The sequence below is a fragment of the Mixophyes fleayi genome, chromosome 7 (assembly GCF_038048845.1).
Source record: "Mixophyes fleayi isolate aMixFle1 chromosome 7, aMixFle1.hap1, whole genome shotgun sequence".
Lineage (NCBI taxonomy): Eukaryota > Metazoa > Chordata > Amphibia > Anura > Limnodynastidae > Mixophyes > Mixophyes fleayi.
This window is the reverse complement of record NC_134408.1, coordinates 99,189,450-99,210,010: the sequence shown is the minus strand read 5'-3', so window position 1 is coordinate 99,210,010 and position 20,561 is coordinate 99,189,450. Positions and strand designations below refer to the sequence as shown.

The 20,561-nt window shown below is 45.1% G+C and overlaps 2 protein-coding genes across 4 annotated transcripts in view; one reads left to right on the top strand and one right to left on the bottom strand.

Annotated features, from left to right (window-relative positions):
- Positions 1-20,561, bottom strand: part of PARD3B (par-3 family cell polarity regulator beta) — a 1,062,783-nt gene that overhangs the window by 179,982 nt on the left and 862,240 nt on the right. The window lies entirely within an intron of this gene.
- On the top strand, positions 13,617-20,491 carry LOC142097925 (uncharacterized). Of its 2 annotated transcripts, none has more exons than XM_075180195.1 (2): positions 13,617-15,125; positions 19,489-20,491. In XM_075180195.1, exons 1-2 carry the CDS (start codon positions 13,733-13,735, stop codon positions 19,938-19,940), a joined length of 1,845 nt encoding a protein of 614 aa, XP_075036296.1. In that variant the 5' UTR covers positions 13,617-13,732; the 3' UTR covers positions 19,941-20,491. The 2 variants fall into 2 exon arrangements, with proteins under 2 accessions (XP_075036296.1, XP_075036297.1); XM_075180196.1 differs by lacking the exon at positions 19,489-20,491 and adding an exon at positions 18,553-18,642.

Genomic DNA, 20,561 nt, shown 5'->3' with positions numbered 1-20,561 from the left:
TCTACAGCTATATGCCCACATATTCGCAAAAAATGGTTATTGAAAAACTGAATCTGTTATGTATACGCCCAAATTAGAGACAAATGCTGTTGCTGGTTGTTTGGGAAGAATGCTGGGATTGTCCCATTGTCACATTAGGGAGAACACGAATGCACCAGAAGATGGTTTACTAACAGTTACTTACAAAATATTTGCATTTTACCTACAATTAACCTTTACAAATACTCCTTCAGTACCTCACACACTTACATTTCTTCCTTATATACCGACTAGTGATCTCTTCCACTAGCAGATAGCAATGTCCTAATAGCAGACTAATTTGTTTAACGTTTAGTACCCCCATTAACGCCTTATCTCCAGTTTTACTTTAAACAATTACTAATGGTTACAGGGACTTATCTGTTATGAGATCTTCAAAGAGATGTTACACATTAGCTTCATTATGACAATTTTATTATTAGAATTCATTTAATCAACCAAGAAAGCATAAAGATCCTATTATGTTACATTTCAAACCCGTGACTCAAAAGGTTGTGAGCAGATGATTTATCTTCACAATCATTTCATTAGTGCAGTTATTAAAAATCATTATAATGTCATACCATCTTACCATAATAAGAATACTGTATTATGAATGGATGGGCCAATATTATGTGACCACATGCATGCAAGGAATACCGCAGTTCCTCGTTTACAAAGTTTAATTCCAGAATTGTTTCTCTATAAACATTATAAGTTTATTAAAGTAAATTAGCTACAGTAAGTGGCAAAGAAAAAACTTTCACCATTTAAACAATCATTTGATCTGTGAACAGCCAAGTGCAGTATGTCAGAACCTAACATAAAACTATAAATAACATTTCCTTCTTAAGTATACAGGGGTGTTCCTAATTTCCTCCAAACCTCTGTCCCAGTACCTGACTTTTGTACCATTGGCGTAAGTACAAGCAGAGCAAACTGCAATTACAATTGATCAAAATAAACTATACAGGGAGCGAGAAATACAGAATTTGAAACACTCCGTCAAATAAGAAAAATAAGCAATATAAATAACTGTATTCTGTAAAAATCTGCATATCAATTTAACATGAGTAAGGATGAGTGAATATCTCTAAGGTAGCAAGTTTTAAATAAACATTAAAAAAACATTTACCTAATGGTTATTTCCATTTCCTGTAATGACAGTTTTCTTGGATTTGTTCCCTAAGCAAAACAAATTGAAATCTAGATAATATATTCTAAATTGTGCTCGGAATAATGCTGTGTCTTCGAAACAAAACAAAATAAAAAAAGCTGACATCAAAAAAAGGAACTCTACCCTTCAAATTTTGCTTTCCAACATCCGCTTCACACAAAAATCTCTGATAAACAGGTTACTAGTTTGTGAGTGTTACCATGGAAACCTTTTCTTTGCCGGCTATTCATTTACAAAAGGTAACATTTGCATTAAAATATAACTTGCTTTGAATTTTTTTCTGAGCTCAAGTGGGGTCATGCTACTTTATATTATAGCTATTATTCCCCAAACTCCTGAAAATACACAAAAGATTAGTATTTATTTATCTGTAAAAACACTTGCATGAGCAACTAAAGTATTAGCTCAATTACATTCTTACTGAGAACCTAGAAGAACATTTGCCCTTGAAGCTTTGGCATTATGAGAAACGTCACTTAACAAAACAGGTGATATTTAAATATTAAAATATTGAGTATTTAAATATTAAGTCCAAGCGGGGGCAAGTAAGAAATGCACTTTGCTATTAAAATAATTCTAGCTTTAATACAGGCTATAGAAAAACAAAATATATAAAAAGCAAACCAAGCCCTATTATATATACACAGAATTTAATCATGACCAGAAGGGATGGTAAACTAGATATTAGTGTAATCGCATAAAATTTGGCCACTAAATTTAAATTCTATAATAAAGCGCAAACACATTCCTCCCAACATTTTTCCTGAGGTAATAACACGTAAAAACTGGGGTGTCCTACTGGCCCTTTTCTCCTCAGTTTACCTTTACCCTATATGTTCCTTCAGATTTTTCCTAAACTATTTGGTTGTTTGCATTATGTCACTTATTGTTATGTTTTCATTTGTTTCTTTTATAAATAAAGTGTTAAAAAAAGTGGGGTGTTGTCACGCCATGTTGGGGGCATGTCCATTATAATTATTATTATAATTTATTTGTTAGGCGCCACAAGGTATCCGCAGCGCCGCACACAGTACTAACAGTAGACTATACAGGGTGAAACCATACAGAACAATGAACAAAAAGTACCAATACTTCAGAAATTCCAGCCAGTCATATGCAGTAAAGACGGAGCGGAAGAACAGGTATGGAGACAGGAGGGGAGGGGGCCCTGCTCATACGAGCTTACATGCTAAGGGAGGGTAAACAGACCAGGCACAAGAGAAGCCAGTTAAGGCAAGAGGAGAAAAGGGAGGACGAGCTAAATGGAGGAGATGGGGATTAAGTAGATGGTTGGTAGGCTTTGAGTAAGAGGTGAGTTTTGAGTGCACTTTTGAAGGAGCACAGATTAGGAGAGAGACAGATGGAGCAAGGGAGGTCATTCCAGTGAAGGGGGGCTGCACAGGAAAAGTCTTGGATTCTGGAGTGGGAAGAGGTGATCAGAGTGGAGGAGAGGCGACGGTCATTGGCCGAGCACAGGCAGCGGGCAGGAGTGTGAATGGAGAGGAGGTTAGAGATATAAGGAGCAGTAGAGTGGGAGAGAGCCTTGTAAGTGGTGGTGAGGAGTTTGAAAAGGATTCTGTAGGGGAAGGGGAGCCAGTGTAAGGCAAGGCAGAGGAGGAGCGGCGTGAGAGGAAGATGAGTCTTGCGGCCACATTGAGTAAAGAGCGGAGGGGGAGAGACGGGAGTGGGGGAGGCCAGTGAGGAGGAGGTTACAATAATCGAGGCGGGAGAGGATGAGTGCGTGGATGATAGTTTTGGTGGCATCCTGAGAGAGAAAAAGGACGGATGCGTGCGATGTTGCGTTGTTGGAAGCGACAGGCTTGGGCAAGGGAATGAATGTGGGGGGGCAAAAGAGAGAGAGGAGTCGAGGGTGACACCCAGGCAGCGAAGTTGGGTGACAGAGGAGATGGTGGTGTTATTGACGACAATAGAGAGGTTATGGTGGGATGGGAGTCTGGGCGGAGGAAAGACAATGAGTTCAGTTTTAGAGATAGTGATTTTGAGAAAGTGCTCGGACATCCAGGAGGAGATGGCGGAGAGGCAGTCGGATACCCGAGCGAGGAGGGTGGAGGAAAGATCAGGAGAGGAGATATAGAGTTGAATGTTGTCAGCATAAAGGTGATACTGAAGACCGAAGGAGGAGATGAGAGCACCAAGGGAGGAAGTGTAGAGCAAAAAGAGTAGAGGGCCAAGAACAGAGCCCTGCGGGACTCCTACGGGGAGAGGGTAGGGGGAGGAGGAAGAACCAGACATGGATACAGAGAAGGAGCGATTAACGAGGTATGAGGCGAACCAGGCATGGACAGAACCAGAGAGGCAGAGAGAGAGAGAAGAGTTTGCAGCAAGAGGGGGTGGTCCACGGTGTCAAAGGCTGCAGAGAGATCAAGGAGGATGAGTACGGAGAAGTGACCCTTGGATTTGGCTGATAGGAGATCATTAGTAACCTTGGCCAGGGCAGTTTCGGTAGAATGGAGGGGGCGGTAGCCAGATTGGAGAGGGTCAAGGAGGGAATTGTCCACGAGGTGCCTGGTTAGGCGGCTGCAGACAATCCGCTCAAGTAATTTGGAGGCATAGGTGAGAAGAGAGATAGGGCGATAATTAGCAAGAGAGGTGGGGTCAAGATTGGGTTTTTTGAGGATAGAAGAGATAAGAGCGTGTTTAAAAGAGGAGGGTACTACACCAGAGGAGAGTGATAGGTAGAAAAGGTGTGCTAGGTAAGAGCAGGCTGTTGGAGAGAGAGAGCAAAGTAAGTGGGAGGGGATGGGATCGAGAGGGCAGGTAGAGGGTGGAGAGGAAAGAATAAGGGAGCGAACTTCTTCACTGGTTGTAGGGCTTAAGGAGCACCAGAGTTGGTTGATGGGGGGAGGTGAAGCGATGAGGGTGGCGGGAGAAGGGGAGGAGGAGATGTTCAGTCTGATGGCCTCAATTTTGGAAGAGAAGAAAGTGGCGAGGTCAGAAGCAGAGAGGGAAGGCAGGACAGAGGGGGGAGAGGAGGGAGCTGAAGCTGGCAAAGAGGCGGCGGGGATTGGAGGACTGAGAAGAAATGAGGGACTTAAAGAAGGATTGTTTAGCGAGGGAGAGGGCAAAGGAGAAAGAAGAGAGTATGAATTTAAAGTGGAGGAAGTCTGCCAGGGAGCGAGATTTCCTCCAGAGGCGTTCAGCAGTGCGAGAGCATCTTTGGAGGTAGCGGGTGAGTTTTGAGTGCCAAGGTTGGTGGAATAATGCGGCGACGGCGGATAGAAGAGGCCGGGGCAACAGCGTTCAGGGCAGGGGTGAAGAAGTGATTGTAGAGAGAGGAGGCCTGGTTGGGACAGGCCAGGGAGGGAAGGGGTGAAAGGAGAGTTTCGAGAGAGGAGAAGGAGGTGGGGTCAATAGCATCCAGGTTACGTCTAGTGAGGGTGGCTTTGGGCGAGGCAGGAGCAGGGGAGGAGGACAGAGTGAAGGAGAGGAGGTAGTGGTCAGATAGTGGGAAGGGAGAGTTGGAGAAGTCAGAGAGATTGCAGAGATGAGAGAAGACAAGGTCAAGGGAGTGACCAAGACAGTGGGTGGGGAAAGAGGTCCACTGAGTAAGGCCTAGGGAGGAGGAAAGGGCGAGAAGTTTAATGTTGGCGGGGTCAGAACAGTTGTCAATAGGGATATTAAAGTCGCCAAGTATGATGGAGGGAAGGTCAGAAGAAAGGTTGTGGGGGAGCCAGGCAGCGAAGTTGTTAAGGAAAAGGGAGGAGGGGCCTGGGGGACGGTAGATGACGGAGACACAGAGGTGGATGGGGGAGAAGAGACGGATGGAGTGTACTTCAAAAGGAGGAGAAGGAGAGGGAAGGTAAAGTAGGAATGACACGAAAAGTGCAGTTAGGGGATAGGAGGAGGCCCACTCCGCCTCCTGGACGCTCGTCTGGTCTGGTGGAGTGGGTGAAGGAAAGGCCCCCGTAGGAGAGAGCGGCGGGTGAAACGGTATCAGAAGAAGTAAGCCAGGTTTCAGTGATGGCAAGAAGATTAAGAGAGTTGGAGATGAAGAGGTCATGAATGGAGGAAAGTTTGTTGCAGATGGACCTGGAGTTCCAGAGGGCACAAGAGAAAGGGAGGGAGGGAAGAGGGGAGATGCGGATGAGATTATCAGGGTTGATGGAGCGAGGGGGAGGGTGAGGGGTGGGGCAGTGAGAGTTGGGCGAGAGAAAGGGGCTAGTGGAGAGGATGGGTATAGGAAAGGAGCGGGGCGGCATGGTGAGAGACAGGGGGACTGGGAATGAGAGAAGGGGCAAGAAGTGGGTAAGGGCAATTAGCGCCGAGGTGAAGGCAGCAACGGGGGCCAGAAGTGGGCCAGAGTGGTCGAGTTAGATATGGGCTGACAAAGCAGAGTAAGACAAGAACAAAGGAAGGACTGCAGAGAACAATGAAGTGGAGCAGGAACAAAAGGCAGTGGCAAACACAATTTAAAGTGCCATAAAGATAAAATAAAATGGAGATAAATTAATTAAAGTGCAAATACAATTAAGGTAGAATACACTACAATAAGATAAAATTAAATTGAAGTAAAATAAGTTAAAAGAACTTAAGGTAAATTTTAAAATGAAAAACACATGGTAGTAAATGTAATGGATGGCCGCAGAGAGCCTATACCAGGAGGAACAGGAGAGTCCAGGGAGTCCAGAGATCAGGGTAATCCACAGGTAGTCGTGGGAGCAGACCGGAGGAACCAGAGTTCAGGAACAGGTGTGGAGTAACGGTGGGTCATGGAGACAGTCCCAGGAACAGGTTTAGATCAAGAACAAGTGAGGCTGGAGTTCGTGAGGGTCGCAGGGCAGGGGAAGCCCAGGGTCCAAGTGGGAGTCGGCAGCAGATGTCCAGGGAAGCAGACCAGGCGGCGAGAGTCCTGGCTGTGGGAGACCAGAAGCAGGAGATCAGGCGGCTGGAGACCAGGCAGCAGATGTTCCGAGGAGAAGGCAGACGGGAAGGCAGGAGAAGGCATTGCTTCCAAATCGCTTCCCTTAAAACATCCTTCAATTGCCATGGACACTAAAGACACCTGCCTGTGGTGTGTGCAGTACCCGCGCTCCTTGATGATGTCGTCGCTCACCATGGACAGCAGAGACATACCTCCCAACTTGGCGTGAGTGACTGATGGATGACAGGACAGTCCCCTCAAATCGGGACAGTTGGGAGGTATTAACACTTTTTATATTAAGGTTTTATACAAGGTTCTCATTTTTCATATTTTTGCTTTTTCTATAGCCTATGGATTGATACTTGAATTGTTTAATAGCAAAGGGCATTTCTTGCTTGCTTAATACTACAGTTGGTCATACTATTTGTATTTGTTTTTCAGGTGGACCTAAAGAAGGGCACTTTGTGATGTCTACTTGTCGAGTTAAAATAAACAAACTGCTGTTTTGTGGTAGGTTTCAACTGTGACCACCTGGGTACACTTGTTACACAGGCTAACGACCAGGGAAGGGCTGGCAAATTTTAGCCCGGGGGCAAGAATTGACTCAGCAGCCTATTTTAAAGGACAAAAAAATGCAGGTGGCCCAGTGATCCAGCCCAAGGTAGCCCACTACGAGACCGGCCTAGAGGGCCATTAGCAGGTAAGCTTATCCCATTATAGCCAGATTGTGCACAAACTCTCCTACTGTATGTGCTGGAACATAGTAATTTATATATTTGTTTTCACATACTCTTAATAGTCCTGGCAGCACTTCTTCAAATAATTTTATTCACTTGTACACAGTGGTCGAAATGGAAATTTAGAAGTGGTGGAAATTCCCTCTCACGTCATGTGGTCACTATAGGATTGTGTTTCTATGTGACAGCTTTCCATGTCTGTTTTGAATTCTCAATCTGGTATTTATATGTTGGAAGTATGTGGACACCGGTGGGCCAGTCCGATGCTGATCAGCAGGCACCCCCTCACAGTTCGCACCCGAAAAAAACATGTGTCCTAGGATGCAGCCTAGTGGTTTATCAGGCTCTGCTAATATGCCATTCATAGTACACAATAAGACTTCAGTAAAAACATCTATTCCCAATGATGGGCATAACATCATCAATAAACATTAAAATGATTATATAGTATAATATATATTCCCAAAGCTAATAATACATTTAAAATCCAATTAATGGCTTTACCGCTAAGCGATTTGGCCACATTGCTGGATCTTAACGTGTGTGGCCACCTTTAGAACCATCCAGCATGTGGCTTGTGCTGATTCACCTAGGAAATGTCTACACTGAAAAACAACACTCACATATCATTCTGATTGGGCAATATATATGAAACCTGGTCCTTGTGCTTTGATAAGATAAATAGGCCACACAAAGGTGGATATTCAGTTGCTGGCTATGTGGAGAGCACACATCTCGCTGCGCACATTGCCACCAATTACGGTAGGAATCTCTGCTCATTTACCCTCACATCTCTAAGGGGTTCAAGGAAAAATGAGCAGAGGTTTCTATCAAATCACCACTGTGTGGTGTCTTGTGGACGTTCCAGAGACACCTCACGTCTAATGGAATTTCCCCCAAATTCTATATGTAGCCAGGTGCCGGGTGGCAAATCATTGGAAAAAACTAGAACCCCCTATATGCAACAGGTGCACAATAAAATATGGCACCTTGCTTCCATGGAGAAAATGTCTGGCTGCTTGAAGACTCATATATTCACTCAAATTTGGAGCAATTGGTATTATTACAACTTATCAACTGCCCAAAATTCCCTTCCAATGGACTTTCAGATGTTATGGTTTTGATAAATGTCACATATTTGCTTTAATAAATATTTGATAAACCGTGTTGACTTTCTAACATTATTATTATTATCATTTATTTGTTAGGAGCCACAAGGTTTCGCAGTGTCGTACACAGTACTAACAAAAGACTATACAGGGTGACACAGTACAGAACAATAAACACAAAGTACCAATACTTCAGAACCTCCGGGCAGACATATGGAGTAAAGACAGAGCAGAAGAACAGGTATGGAGACAGGAGGGGAGAGGGGTCCTGCTCATACAAGCTTACATCCTAAGGGAGGGTGAACAAAAACAGGCACAAAAGGGAGCCAGTGAAGCAAGGGGGAGAGAAAAGAGGGGCCAGGGGAGAATGAGTAGAGTAGATGAGGGGTTAAGTGGATGGTTGGTAGGCTTTGAGGAACAGGTGAGTTTTAAGTGTCCGTTTGAAGGAGCACAGATTGGGAGAGAGAGACGGATGGAGCGAGGGAGGTCCTTCCAGTGCAGGGGGGCAGCTTGGGAGAAGTCCTGGATTCTGGAGTGGGAAGAGGTAATCAGAGTGGAGGAGAGGCGACGGTCATTGGTCAAGCGCAGGGAGCGGGCAGGAGTGTGAATGGTGAGGAGGTTAGATATATAGGGGCAGTAGACTGGGAACATAGCTTATCCACAACGGGCTCGTCGGTGTTCCTGAAATTAGACTCCCCCCACTTACCAACCCTTGCCTTACACCCATTAAGGCTCTTTATTGCATATAGTCACTTATCTAAGTGTCACTCACCAGACTGTGAGTGCTTCTTCCCGTGTGTTTAGGAACCGTGGCCGTCCACCATCCTGAGGGTCTGCGCATGCGCAGCCCTTTCAAAACCTTCAGTACCTGTTCCTTTAACTTAATTGGCTGATCAGGCAACACTCCCTATTTAAAGCACCTGCTGTCCATTCCTCGTTGCCTGATCTTGGAGTCTCATTCCCCATGAGCCTCTGAAGGTGTTCCTGTGTTTCCTCGTGTATTCAGCGCTGCTGATTCCTGTGGTTTCCAGACCACTTCTACTCCTGTGGTTTCCAGACCACTTCAACTCTCCTGTGTTTCATCGTGACTGTTAGCTGATTCCTATCCGCTGCCTCCGTGCACTACAGTCTTCAGACCACTTCAACTCTCCTGTGTTTCATCGTGACTGTTAGCTGATTCCTATCCGCTGCCTCCGTGCACTACAGTCTTCAGACCACTTCAACTCTGCTGTGTTTCATCGTCACTGTTTGGCTGATTCCTATCTGCTGCCTCCGTGCGCTACAGTCTTCAGTTCATCTCAACTCTCCCGTGTTTCCTCGAGACTGCTACAACTGATTCCTATCCGCTGCTCTCCGTGCTCAACAGTTCCAGCTCAGCTCTACTCTCCCGTGTTTCATCGTGGCTGCACCTGCTGGTTGCTATCCGCTACCTCCGTGTACCTGCAGAGTCCTGCTGGCTGCTACTCCTCAGTTCTACTCGTGTCTGCAGCAGCTGATCCGCTCTCCGTGCTTCTCAGTGTTCCTGCTGGTCTCTACTCGCCAGTCTGCATCGGATCTGCGCCTCACTGCTTTCATCTCGTCTAGACCATCGCTACTCTTCAGGGTCCTCCAGGAGTCCAGTTCTACATACTACTGCTTCCTGAGTATTTGTTCCCCTGCTGGTCTACCTACCTGTGCGCTGCACCTACTTGATTACCGCTTCACCCTCCAGGGACTTCGCATCCTGCCGGCCTCCAGCCGTTCAGGTATCTCTGCACTCCTGTCTGACAGCCTGCTCCTGAACCACGGTATGCATACTTCTCATTGACTGTGCTGGTGTATTGCATATCTTGCTGGACTGAGTTGTTCTCCTCTGGAGCTTACTATCCGCTGAGACTTTTGCCATCATTGACTGTGTTATCTTTTGCCCGGATAGCTTCTATGACTTTGTATTATTGCAGTGCTGTTCAGTCATTACTATATTGTGCATGTCATTGTGGATCAAGTTCAAGGTGCCCGTGTATCCTCTGTATTGCAGTCTCTCCCCGTGCTCCTCCTCACATATATATTCAGTGGTACAACTTGCTAGAGGCAGACCACTGTTCCCTGTTTCCTGAGTCACCTGTTCCAGTGTCCTCTCACATAGCAGTGGTACAACTTGCTAACGCAGACCACTGACTTCCCGGATACCTTCACCTAGATTCCATTCCTTCACCCAGACAGCGGTACAACTTGCTAAACGCAGACCGCTGACTCTCATCACCTCCTCGTTTCTGTTGGACATTCCTCCTCACTATAGCAGTGGTACAACTTGCTACCGCAGACCACTGACTACCCTCACGTGTCCTTTGTCTATTCAGTTCCTCGTGTATTACTACATATATATTACCAGTGCTGCTAGTCATAGACTTTCCCGAGCATCTCTATCATCTGCTGTCTCCTGTTCCGTGATCACCCCGCTACCAGAGTACCATATTACCACCTATACTGCTCTGGTAAGCTTATCACCTGGTGATCCCTGGGTAAAGACTCCTAGTGCCCGTGACACTAAGTCACTCATACACACTATTACTACCCAAATGCCACTGCACTCTGTCTGACTGAATTGGTATATGGTTTATTAAAGTAATTTTATCGTTTTCCAATAAGCATTGTCTAAGATTTGTGTTTCCAAAGCACAAATTGATTTATTTAGCAGATGCAAAATTTAGCAGTTTAGTACATAAATAAAACACAGGACAGCCGATACCAAAAGATACATACATACCGCCGCGATCGCTGTGCACTCTACTGGATCCAGCTAGAACAGTACTTCACTCCAGAATACTGTGGTCAGAGAATGACTGGGTAGCTGGTCTCAGGGAGCTTGTATATATACACTCAGTGTTACAGAGAAAACAATACAGATGATGTGGCTTTCATCTATAGTTCCAGGCTTCAGGAGGGTCCATTGTAAACAAGTCAAAGGCTAGTTCAAACATCCCCCTCCAAGGGTGAGGGGCAACATGCCAGATGATTCTCCCACCCAGAAACCAGTTTAAGCTAGTCTATTCACAATACACAGTCAGTAACAGTTTAAACATTTATTCCCTAACATCGCTAACTAGAGTATGCAATGTGCGATCTCTTCGGCGAATAAACTGACAACTGCTGATGAACAGGGGATTAAAATGATACTAAACATGACATGTTTCATGTAACCTGAACCTTCATATCACTAAAGTGTACATATAACCTTAAAATATATATATATATATATATATATATATATATATATATATATATATATATATAACTATAACTTAAATACCATCTGCTCATAAATCACTGGGGAATGAACCATTATAATATGAAATATATAAATAACTAAACTTGGGGGTGCGAGTGTATGCGTGCGTATTTTACAGTGTGATCGCGCCATGCCCCATGTTACATGGCATACTGATCGCAATCACACGGTAAAATAATATATGCACCAATATACTTTCGTTCATACAATTATACGACTTCGACAGGTTTTACATCCAATTACAATTATGTTTTTCTTTGTGTAAATGCCAGTGCCTGTTACTTAGTGTACTGATGTATTTTGAAACTTGAAAATCAAAATAAAATCTTTAAAAAACTATAACATTTCTTTACCCCATATTTCTTTGATTTCTCTATCCCTGCCTGCCTAAATTTCAGGAGTAAATATATAAAATCAGTAGAGCTTTTAAACAGGACACATGACTCCGATGTGACTGCTCATACTGCTACAGTCTACATTTGGAAACTATAATCATGTTTTATTTATAAAGCACCAACATATTACTCAGCACTGTATATTGAGGGGATCATAATAAAAACAAATAAATACAATAACATGAAACAGAAGGTAGAAATAGCCTTGCCCATATGAGCTTACAATCTAAGAGGTGGGGGAACATTTCAGACATAAGGTAGCAGAATAACAATTGTAGCTGGTGGGGACAGTGCGTGTGGCTATTGTAGGTCAGCATTACTGACCACCAATCATAAAGCAACCATTGGGTGCCTGTCACTTCTGTGTGGATATGGGTAGTGTGATATTGGTGGAATGAGGAGTGACAGTGGAAGACAGAGGTATAAAACATTAATTAGACATTCTTTATTCAAGTCTATCAGTCCTCCTAACTTTCTTGTCCTGGCTCTCGCCCCTAGTTAGTACCACCCTTTATGTGTCTCCCCCTTCCCTTTAGGTTGTTAGCTCTCATGAGCAGGGCCCTCTTTCCTTGTGTGCTCCTTCTACTGTTCCTTCACCCTCTGTACCTCTTAGTCTGCTTCGCTAGCCCTGTTTTCCCTGTTTTATTAATCTTCGGCCTTCTTCTACTATCCCTTTCACTATCTGTCAGATATAATCTGATTTGCTTTACCCTGTCACCTGTGTTTGTATATATTTGTGTATCATGTTGTGTCTTGGTTCTGTTTTCTGTATATGTAATGTACGGCGCTGCAGACCCTTTGTGGCGCCTTATAAGTCAAAGATAATAATAATAATAGACATATTCAGTCAGCTGCTGGCAAGCATGACAATTCTTCACCATTTACATTATCCAAACCTCCCTCCTGTTCAGGTTCGGGAGAAAATTCTGTTGTGTGTTGCATGGGCACTCTTATTGTAATCTGCCTGCTCTCAGTTATATATAAATACAGAAATAATGATGTTTAAATATGTATTATTTTTAGAAGACTATATACATAGGGCTGGTGTTTATTGGTATCCTTCACATCAGAGGCGGAACTAGCGAGCTGTGAGCCCCGGTGCAGGGAGGCGGAGAGGAGGGAACCAGGGCCCTCTGCAGAGCAGCGGGCTCCATTATCTCCTTGGGCCCCGGTGCACTGCACCTGCTGCACCAATGGTCCGTCACTGCTTCACGTATGAAGTGTTATACATTCATTTCAAAATGTGAAACTATGTGAGACTAAAGAGCCCAGTTTAGAGAGATTCTAAAAGACTAGGTAAATCCTTAAAAATACATGTGTATATATATATATATATATATATATATATATATATATATATGAGGATATATATGGTAAAGGGCGGCGCCTTCAGGTGTATACAGTGTATATAAACATATAAGCACAGATGTACACAAAATAGTCCAGAGGAGTTAAACAGAATGGTGTCTGAATAGATGCACCGCAGGTAACTCATAAACACTGTAAAACAGGATAAAGATGATCTATAATTGATCGTGCAGATTAGTAGAAGTGGTGTGCGTACCAGATATATAAAATCAAACCGCTTATCTGTATAGTAGCTCCTTAGGAATCCCGGAGTATGATCTGCAACCAATTCATCTTAACGATGGATAAAATGTATGTTCTAAAACAACCGCGGCACCAAACTTATCCGCTCATCATAAGGTTAAGTGAAGCCATTTTAGCTGAGGGCACTTAAAATGCATGGATTATGTTTTTCAGGTCCTTACCCATTAGGGGTTAAAGTTGTTTTAGTCCCAGCCAATAGAATCCATGGGGAGTGGTTTCAGTCACCTCATTAGAAACTCCCATGGGCTTCTAGACCTTTCCTTCCTGTGATTTCACTGATGCAGGAGCTCCCTGGAGACAGATAAGATCGTTTTTATTGCTTTAGCTTTCTATCTTTTCTAACTCCCTGTTTTCATCTTTTTCTGTTTAATCTCATCCTTCACCTTATCTTTTAACCCCCCTCGTTTTTCCTTTTTCTTCATTTATTTCTCCTCTTTCTCTTTTTTCCTTCTCCCCCTCCTTTTTTCCCATTCCCTCATTCTTCTCCTCCCCTCTCTCAATTTTCTCTGTTCCCCTGTATTTCTCCTTGCCAAAAATGTCCAGACCTAGGAGATCAGCGGGCCCCCCTGCACGTCTGTCAGACGGGTCACAGCTCCCGGCCGGGAGTCTGCGCCCGCCTGTTACTTTATCCAGCTCTGCCCCCTCTAGTGAAGCGCTGGGAGCGCTGCCTGAAAGCGTGCATCCCAGCGCTGTTAATATTGCTGCAGGGGACTCCCCTGTCGCTGGGTCTCAACGGAGATCTGGGCAGGGGGGGAGGGGCGGCGCTCGCAGGTCCCGGGCTCCAGAGAGATCAGCGGCGCTGGCTGCCTCAGGGGACGCCAGCGCTGCTGTGCAGCATAGTCAGCAGAGGAGGAGATCTCCTTCTCCTACCTCTGCTAGGTCCAGCCAGTCCTCCCTTCCTCCTCGCTCTCCACCTCCCAATTTGGCAGGTCAGGTCTCCCCCAGGGCAGCAGGGGGAGAGGGAAGCTTACAGGCACTGGCTTCCTCTTACAGTTCCCCCGTTGGTAATCACCTGATAGCTGTGAATGAGGTAAATTTGGAGTCACAGCATGTCTCTGTTTCTGCCACAAGTCACAGACCCTGGTTACACAGCAGCAGTGGTGACAGTATACCTCAAATTAATATTATCCCCCCACTTATGCCTCAGGGATGGATCAGGGGTAGAGTGCGCCCTCATATGGCTCATAATGTAAGTTTTCAGCCCATGTTATCTTCTCAATTACACACACCCTCACCACCTCAGGTTGGGCCCCCTATACAGTATAATTTCATATCTCCAATACAAGCTGCTAATGTTCCTCTGCAGAGGCTTCCATATAGCGATTCAATCAATGTCGGGGGTCACCCCTCGGCGCTGGTTCAGTCTGGGAGCTTTCAGCAAAGCCCAAACACAACGCTTAGTCCATGGGCAAGACCAGCAGTAGCACAGGTGGAGGCGCCCCACGGGAACCTGCCTCCCTGGTCACTACCGTATCCTCCTCCTAATCCAGATAGGGTCCAGCGGCCAATGCAGAATTGGATGGCACCGTATCCACCTCCTTATGTTTCAAGTTATGGGCATGCTTCTAATGCAAGCATTACAAATATACCCGTCCCTGATCTCAATAGCTCCCCCTTTGGGTTTGGTTCCTCCCAAGATCTGGCCCGCCCACCAGCCCCAGGTTTTTCCTTTGGTACGCCTGTCCCAATAGAGTCGTTAAACAGCATTTCAGGAGTTAGGGTTAACCAGTCGTTTGTGTCTGAAGTAGCTAACATACATTCTGTTTCAGTGACGGCAGTATCGGGCGGAGGGGCGGCCGCGCCATTGCCAGAAGTTATCACAGTGACGGGGAGCTCTGCCTTACAGACGGAGCCAGCAGGGGATTCGGCTTCAAGAGAAGAAACATCAACCCAAGCACTTGCGTTACCAGGGACATCTGCGCAAAGTGGTGAGTGTGATTCTATTTTGGCACATCGTTCACATACACGCAGTCCTCCTTTAGCTACCACTAGTGAAGAATCAGATGAGGAAGGTCAGGGTCCGCGTAAGCTTTTAAAAATCTTAACAGAGCATTTAGCGAAGCCCGCTAGGGTGACCCCTTCAGGCATAGCTCCACCCACGGCTTTAGGCGGTCCTATGGTACGATGCGACAATACAGCATTGTTAAGAGGCGTGCGTCGCAGTTCAAAGGATAGGATTGACAAAGGGTACTATGTCGATTTGTTTATGCTCACCTCTGCAGCCAAAAAAGAATTGCTGGCTGCCTGTGGTAAGGGAGGAATGGGTGAAGAAAATTATAGAACGTTCTCAAACTGGTTGAGGGGGTATTGTATATTCTCTGCCATCTATGTGTAGTCTAGACCGGACACCAGGGCGGATGTGTGGAGGTACCTACACCTGATTAATGATCTGTGGATTAACGCGGGTGGTACAATTTGGAGGCGTTACGATGAGAGTTTTCGTAGCAAGGCAAACAAAATGCATACTATCCCATTTGGGTGTAAGGACGTTGAGTCATGGATGGCACTAATGCTGCCAACTGAAGATGCTATGCCTCCTGTAGTACCTAGGTTTCAGAGCCAGGGGAGGCGTAGTACTCCCCAAAACAGTAAGAACAGATGTTTCGCGTATAACAATGCCTCGTGCGGAAGGGGTGACTCTTGTAGATATAGACACGTATGCTCCAAATGCCGAGGCAGTCACCCAGCTAAGGATTGTACCAGGCAGTCATCAGGAGTGGGTAGGGGCCGCGGTGCGCCAGGAGGTGCTAACTAAGGGGCCATCCCCTATTGATTTAAAAGTTCTAGATAAGTGGCTTAGTTTTTTCCCAGATGTTGTTCAAGCCCAGTGTCTATCCCAAGGCTTTCATCATGGTTTTCAGCTTCCAGTAGTAGGAGAAATTAGGTCGTCATCGGGCAGGAATCTTAGGTCAGCAGTCTTGCTTCCTGATGTGTTGAAGGATAAGGTTATGAAGGAGGTTAGCTTGGGTCGTATGATTGGGCCTTTTGATTCCCCCCCAATTCCTGATTTGATAATTTCCCCTGTAGGAGTTGTCCCTAAGAAGGCTGCGGGTAAATACCGTCTAATACAGCATTTATCCCATCCTCCCGGTTTTTCAGTTAACGACGCAATAGATGTTAGCTTCAGTTCAGTCAATTACCAGTCCTTTGAGGAGGCCTTGACTTTAGTTAGGGGCTTTGGGCAAGGGGCTTTATTGGCCAAGTTAGACATTGAATCGGCATTTAGACTGCTGCCGCTTCACCCAGAATCTTTTAGATTCATGGGCTTTAGGCTACAGGACGGTTTCTACATTGATCGCTGTCTCCCCATGGGGTGCTCAGTGTCATGCGCTCTTTTTGAAAAGTTTAGTTCGTTCCTGCATTGGTGCGTACAAGCAGGAACGGGTCATCAAGGAATCGCCCATTATTTGGATGATTTCTTGTTTATAGGTCCCCCTTCATCCGCAGTGTGTGCAGACACGCTTTTTTCAGCTACGGCATTGTTCAAAATCATGGGGGTCCCAGTGGCGCATGACAAGACTGAAGGGCCTAACACATGTTTGTCATTCTTGGGCATAGAGATAGACACCATTGCAGGTTGTTGTCGTTTGCCTGAAGAAAAAATAAACAAGTTGGGGGCAGTGGTTTCTGAGGCGATTAGTTCACAGGGTAGCTCCTTGCGTCAGGTTCAGTCTCTTCTCGGATCGCTCAATTTTGCATGCAGGGTGATACCGATGGGACGTATTTTTTCTAGAAAATTGCAAATGGCCACATCAGGCTTAAAAAGGCCTCATGCCAGAGTACGCCTATCGGCGGAAATAAAGGGAGATTTGAGAGTATGGGCCAAATTCTTGCAGTCTTTCAATGGAGTGCGGATATGGCCTAAGAGACAAGTCTCGAATGTTTTGTTGGAATTACACACAGATGCCTCTGGGGCGAATGGTTTTGGGGCCATTTTTCAGGACGAGTGGTGTGCAGCTCCTTAGCCTGAGGGGTGGCGTCAGAGCGGTTTGGTGGCAAATTTGCTGGTTTTAGAGTTATTCCCAATAGTTTTAGCCATTGATCTATGGTGTCATAGGTTAGCGGGCCAGAATGTTGTTTTCTGGTGTGATAACCTTGGGGTTGTGCAGGCAATAAATCGCCAAAGCGCTACGTCATTGCCGGCAGTGAACCTTTTACGTAGACTTGTTCTGAAATGTTTGGAAAATGATATAATTTTCCGGGCCAGACATGTACCCGGAGAGGTGAATAAGGTGGCAGATGCGCTTTCGCGTTTCCAATGGCGCCGCTTTAGGGAGCTAGCTCCTTTGGCTCAATTAACCGGCATCCCTTGTCCTTTCTATGCATGGCAGTGGGTTGAGTCGGAATGATCGAGTTGGCGGAGTCATCCTTGGCGCAATCTACAAGACGTGCGTATCAGTCAGCGTGGAGTCAGTGGGAGGCTTTCTTACATCCAGGGCCCCAAGTACATCAGGTCAGGCGGAGGAGATTTTAGAGTTTATGTGGGAAAGATATAACACGGGTGTTAAAAAGGTGGCTATGGCCTCAGCGTTAGCAGGCATTTCTTTTATGGCCAAATTACATTCAAAAGTTGATCCCACAAGAGGTTTTATTATTTCCAAGGCTATGAAAGGGTGGGCTAGAACCCGCCCTTCGGTTCCTGACTCTAGGCGTCCCATTACGGTTCCCTTGCTTAGGCAGTTGATTATGTCGCTTGCGGAGGTCACTTCTAGCTCCTATGAGTCCACTTTATTCAGCACAGCTTTTTCTATGGCGTTTCACGGAGCATTTAGAATTAGCGAACTTGTGGCTAAATCGAGAGTTTCCCTAGCTACAGCCCTTTTGGGAAAATATACTTTAGTTGCTAGTACGCAGGTCTCCATAAAAATTGCACGATCCAAAACGGATCAGTTTAGTAGGGGTCATTGGGTCACCTTGTCCCCTTGCAATGATACGAGTATATGTCCGGTGGCTTGGTGTAATAAATTTTCAGGAATAAGGCCTAAGGATAGCGAGGCTTGGCTAGCACACATGGATGGGTCTCCTTTGTCCAAGTTTCAGTTTAATGCCATTTTTAAAAGTGCAGTGATAAAGGTGGGGTTAGACCCAAAATTTTATGGAACGCACTCGTTCCGTATTGGAGCAGCTACAGCTGCTGCCATGGGAGGGGCCTCCGTACCCGATATTAAATTGTTGGGGCGATGGAAGTCCGATAATTATAAAAGGTACATTAGACCTTAAGGCAATTATATGCTCATGTTTTGCATATGTTATTTCTCTATTGTCTATACTTGGTTCTCTTGCTTTACTTTTATCTTTCTGGTTCTTATCCCCCCTCCTCCTTACTCTCCCCCTCCCCCTTCCTCGGTAATCCAGGGCGAGAGCTGCTTGCCGTGTTCAACGGGGGCATGGAGGGATTTTTTCCCAATTTCTCCTACGGATTAAGGCCTGATTAGTGGTGAGCCTCCGGGGTTTTTTTGGGTTGGTTCACCTTCATCTGGGTTACCGTTCCTTTACTTTCTTATCTGATTAAACCTGTTTAGGTTGGTGACATTTCCCGCCTAGGGGTGTTAAATCGTTTTGGGTTGGTACCTCATAGCTTATGTTAAACCATGATTGGTTGGTATGTTTGCATGTCTGTATCATAAATCACGCAGTGGTTGGTAGTCGGGCATAGAACCATAGAATTAATATATTGTCATGTTGGTGTAACATACGGTAAACCATGACTTATTTCCCACCTCCTGTTTAACCTTTAAAGGTTGGTATGTTTCCAAGGCACGTATAGGCGTCATATCGTATTCCCATTGAGCATATATATTCATCAATTCACCTCATCAGATTGGTAAAGGTAATACTGTTATTAGTGCCCCCTCCCCCTTAAAATATAAGTCTAATAGGTTGGCATTTATAGCCTCACATACGTAGTTCCCCTCTCTTTAGCTTAAGCAATTTTATTCATCATTGGCCATATTAGTCTTCTGGGCTATTAGATAAGCAGTTCTATCATATATTTAGTCATATAAACCGGTTGGTTGGTCCATTCTCCCCCCCCCCCCCTGTCCCACATTTTCATACGAAGTTGGTATTAAACCTTTGCGGTTGGTTGCAAATATGGACAATTTGTTTAAAGTATGCAGGGGTCAGGGTCATTGCTCTTCAGAGCTGGTGTGTCTTGGTGTTATGTATGCATATAGGAGGAAAAAAGTAAAGGTTACAGGGCCTGTGTTGTCCCTGGTTTATATTCCAGGAATATTTTGGAATATTTGTTACTACTTCAGATCACCAATTCTTTCTATCTTCGGTTTACAGGCCTGAAGATAAACATTTGGATAATGGGACACTCATTTGTGTATTGGGCTTCAAAACATCATTTGGCGAATGAGTGGTCTAATTTCCCATGCCCGGTGGATATAAAATGGATGGGGAAGAGGGGCCTTTGCTGGCCATTCCTGTTGTCTTGGTTAGAAGAGGAATTGGCAAAATCACAACATCCTGATATTATTGTTTTGCATCTTGGGGGGAATGATGTGGGGAAGACTAAATCATTGGCCCTCATAATAAGCATTAGAGAAGATTTACGTGCTATTCGGGCACGATGGCCTACAATTGGGATTTGTTGGTCCAACATTGTCCCTCGTTTATACTGGAGGTTTCCCATTCGCCCCTCTATGCTTACTAGATTATTAAGAAAAATTAATAGTGTTACGGGGAAACTGGTTAGAGAATTGGGGGGGGGTAGAAATTTTCCACCCATCCATTAAGGCGGATAATACACACCTGTTCCGGCCGGACGGTGTTCATTTGAATAAAGAGGGGATGGGGTTTTTCATCAGGGAGATCTATGAGCAATTAGGTTCGTGGTTTTGTGCTCGTGGTGGCGGGCTGGGAACCCGTTAAAGGGTACCAGCTATGGTAGGAGAGCAGTGCAGTCAATGACTAGTCACAACGGTGGTTAGGATATTTGGCCGCACGTCACTGCCCCTTTCAAGTAACATTACTCTTGATCCTTCTGAGTGGAGGATCCCTTGGCGTGCTTTGCGTGGCCGTCAATGTTGAGTTCAGAGGGGAGCAGTCATGCTGACGCCTGTTTAACACCAGCCAATGTTAAGGGAGTATTCCTTGGTTTAGTTTGAATGCCATTTGGGCATTGCAGTATTTGGTTAGATGATTAGTTGTTTAGTTGACTGCAGTTTGCTCTCGCCACCACCAGGTGACTTTCATTTAATTGGTTTATGATTAATAAAAACTGCGACCTTTTGCCAAAGTAGCTATACGTGTCTGTGTCTTTATTTCATTAGATTAAGTAACACTTTTAAAGTACAAAGGTTGGTAAGGTGCGTGAAGGAAAAGGACATTAGCCATATGCGTTTTAGGTTAAGTGA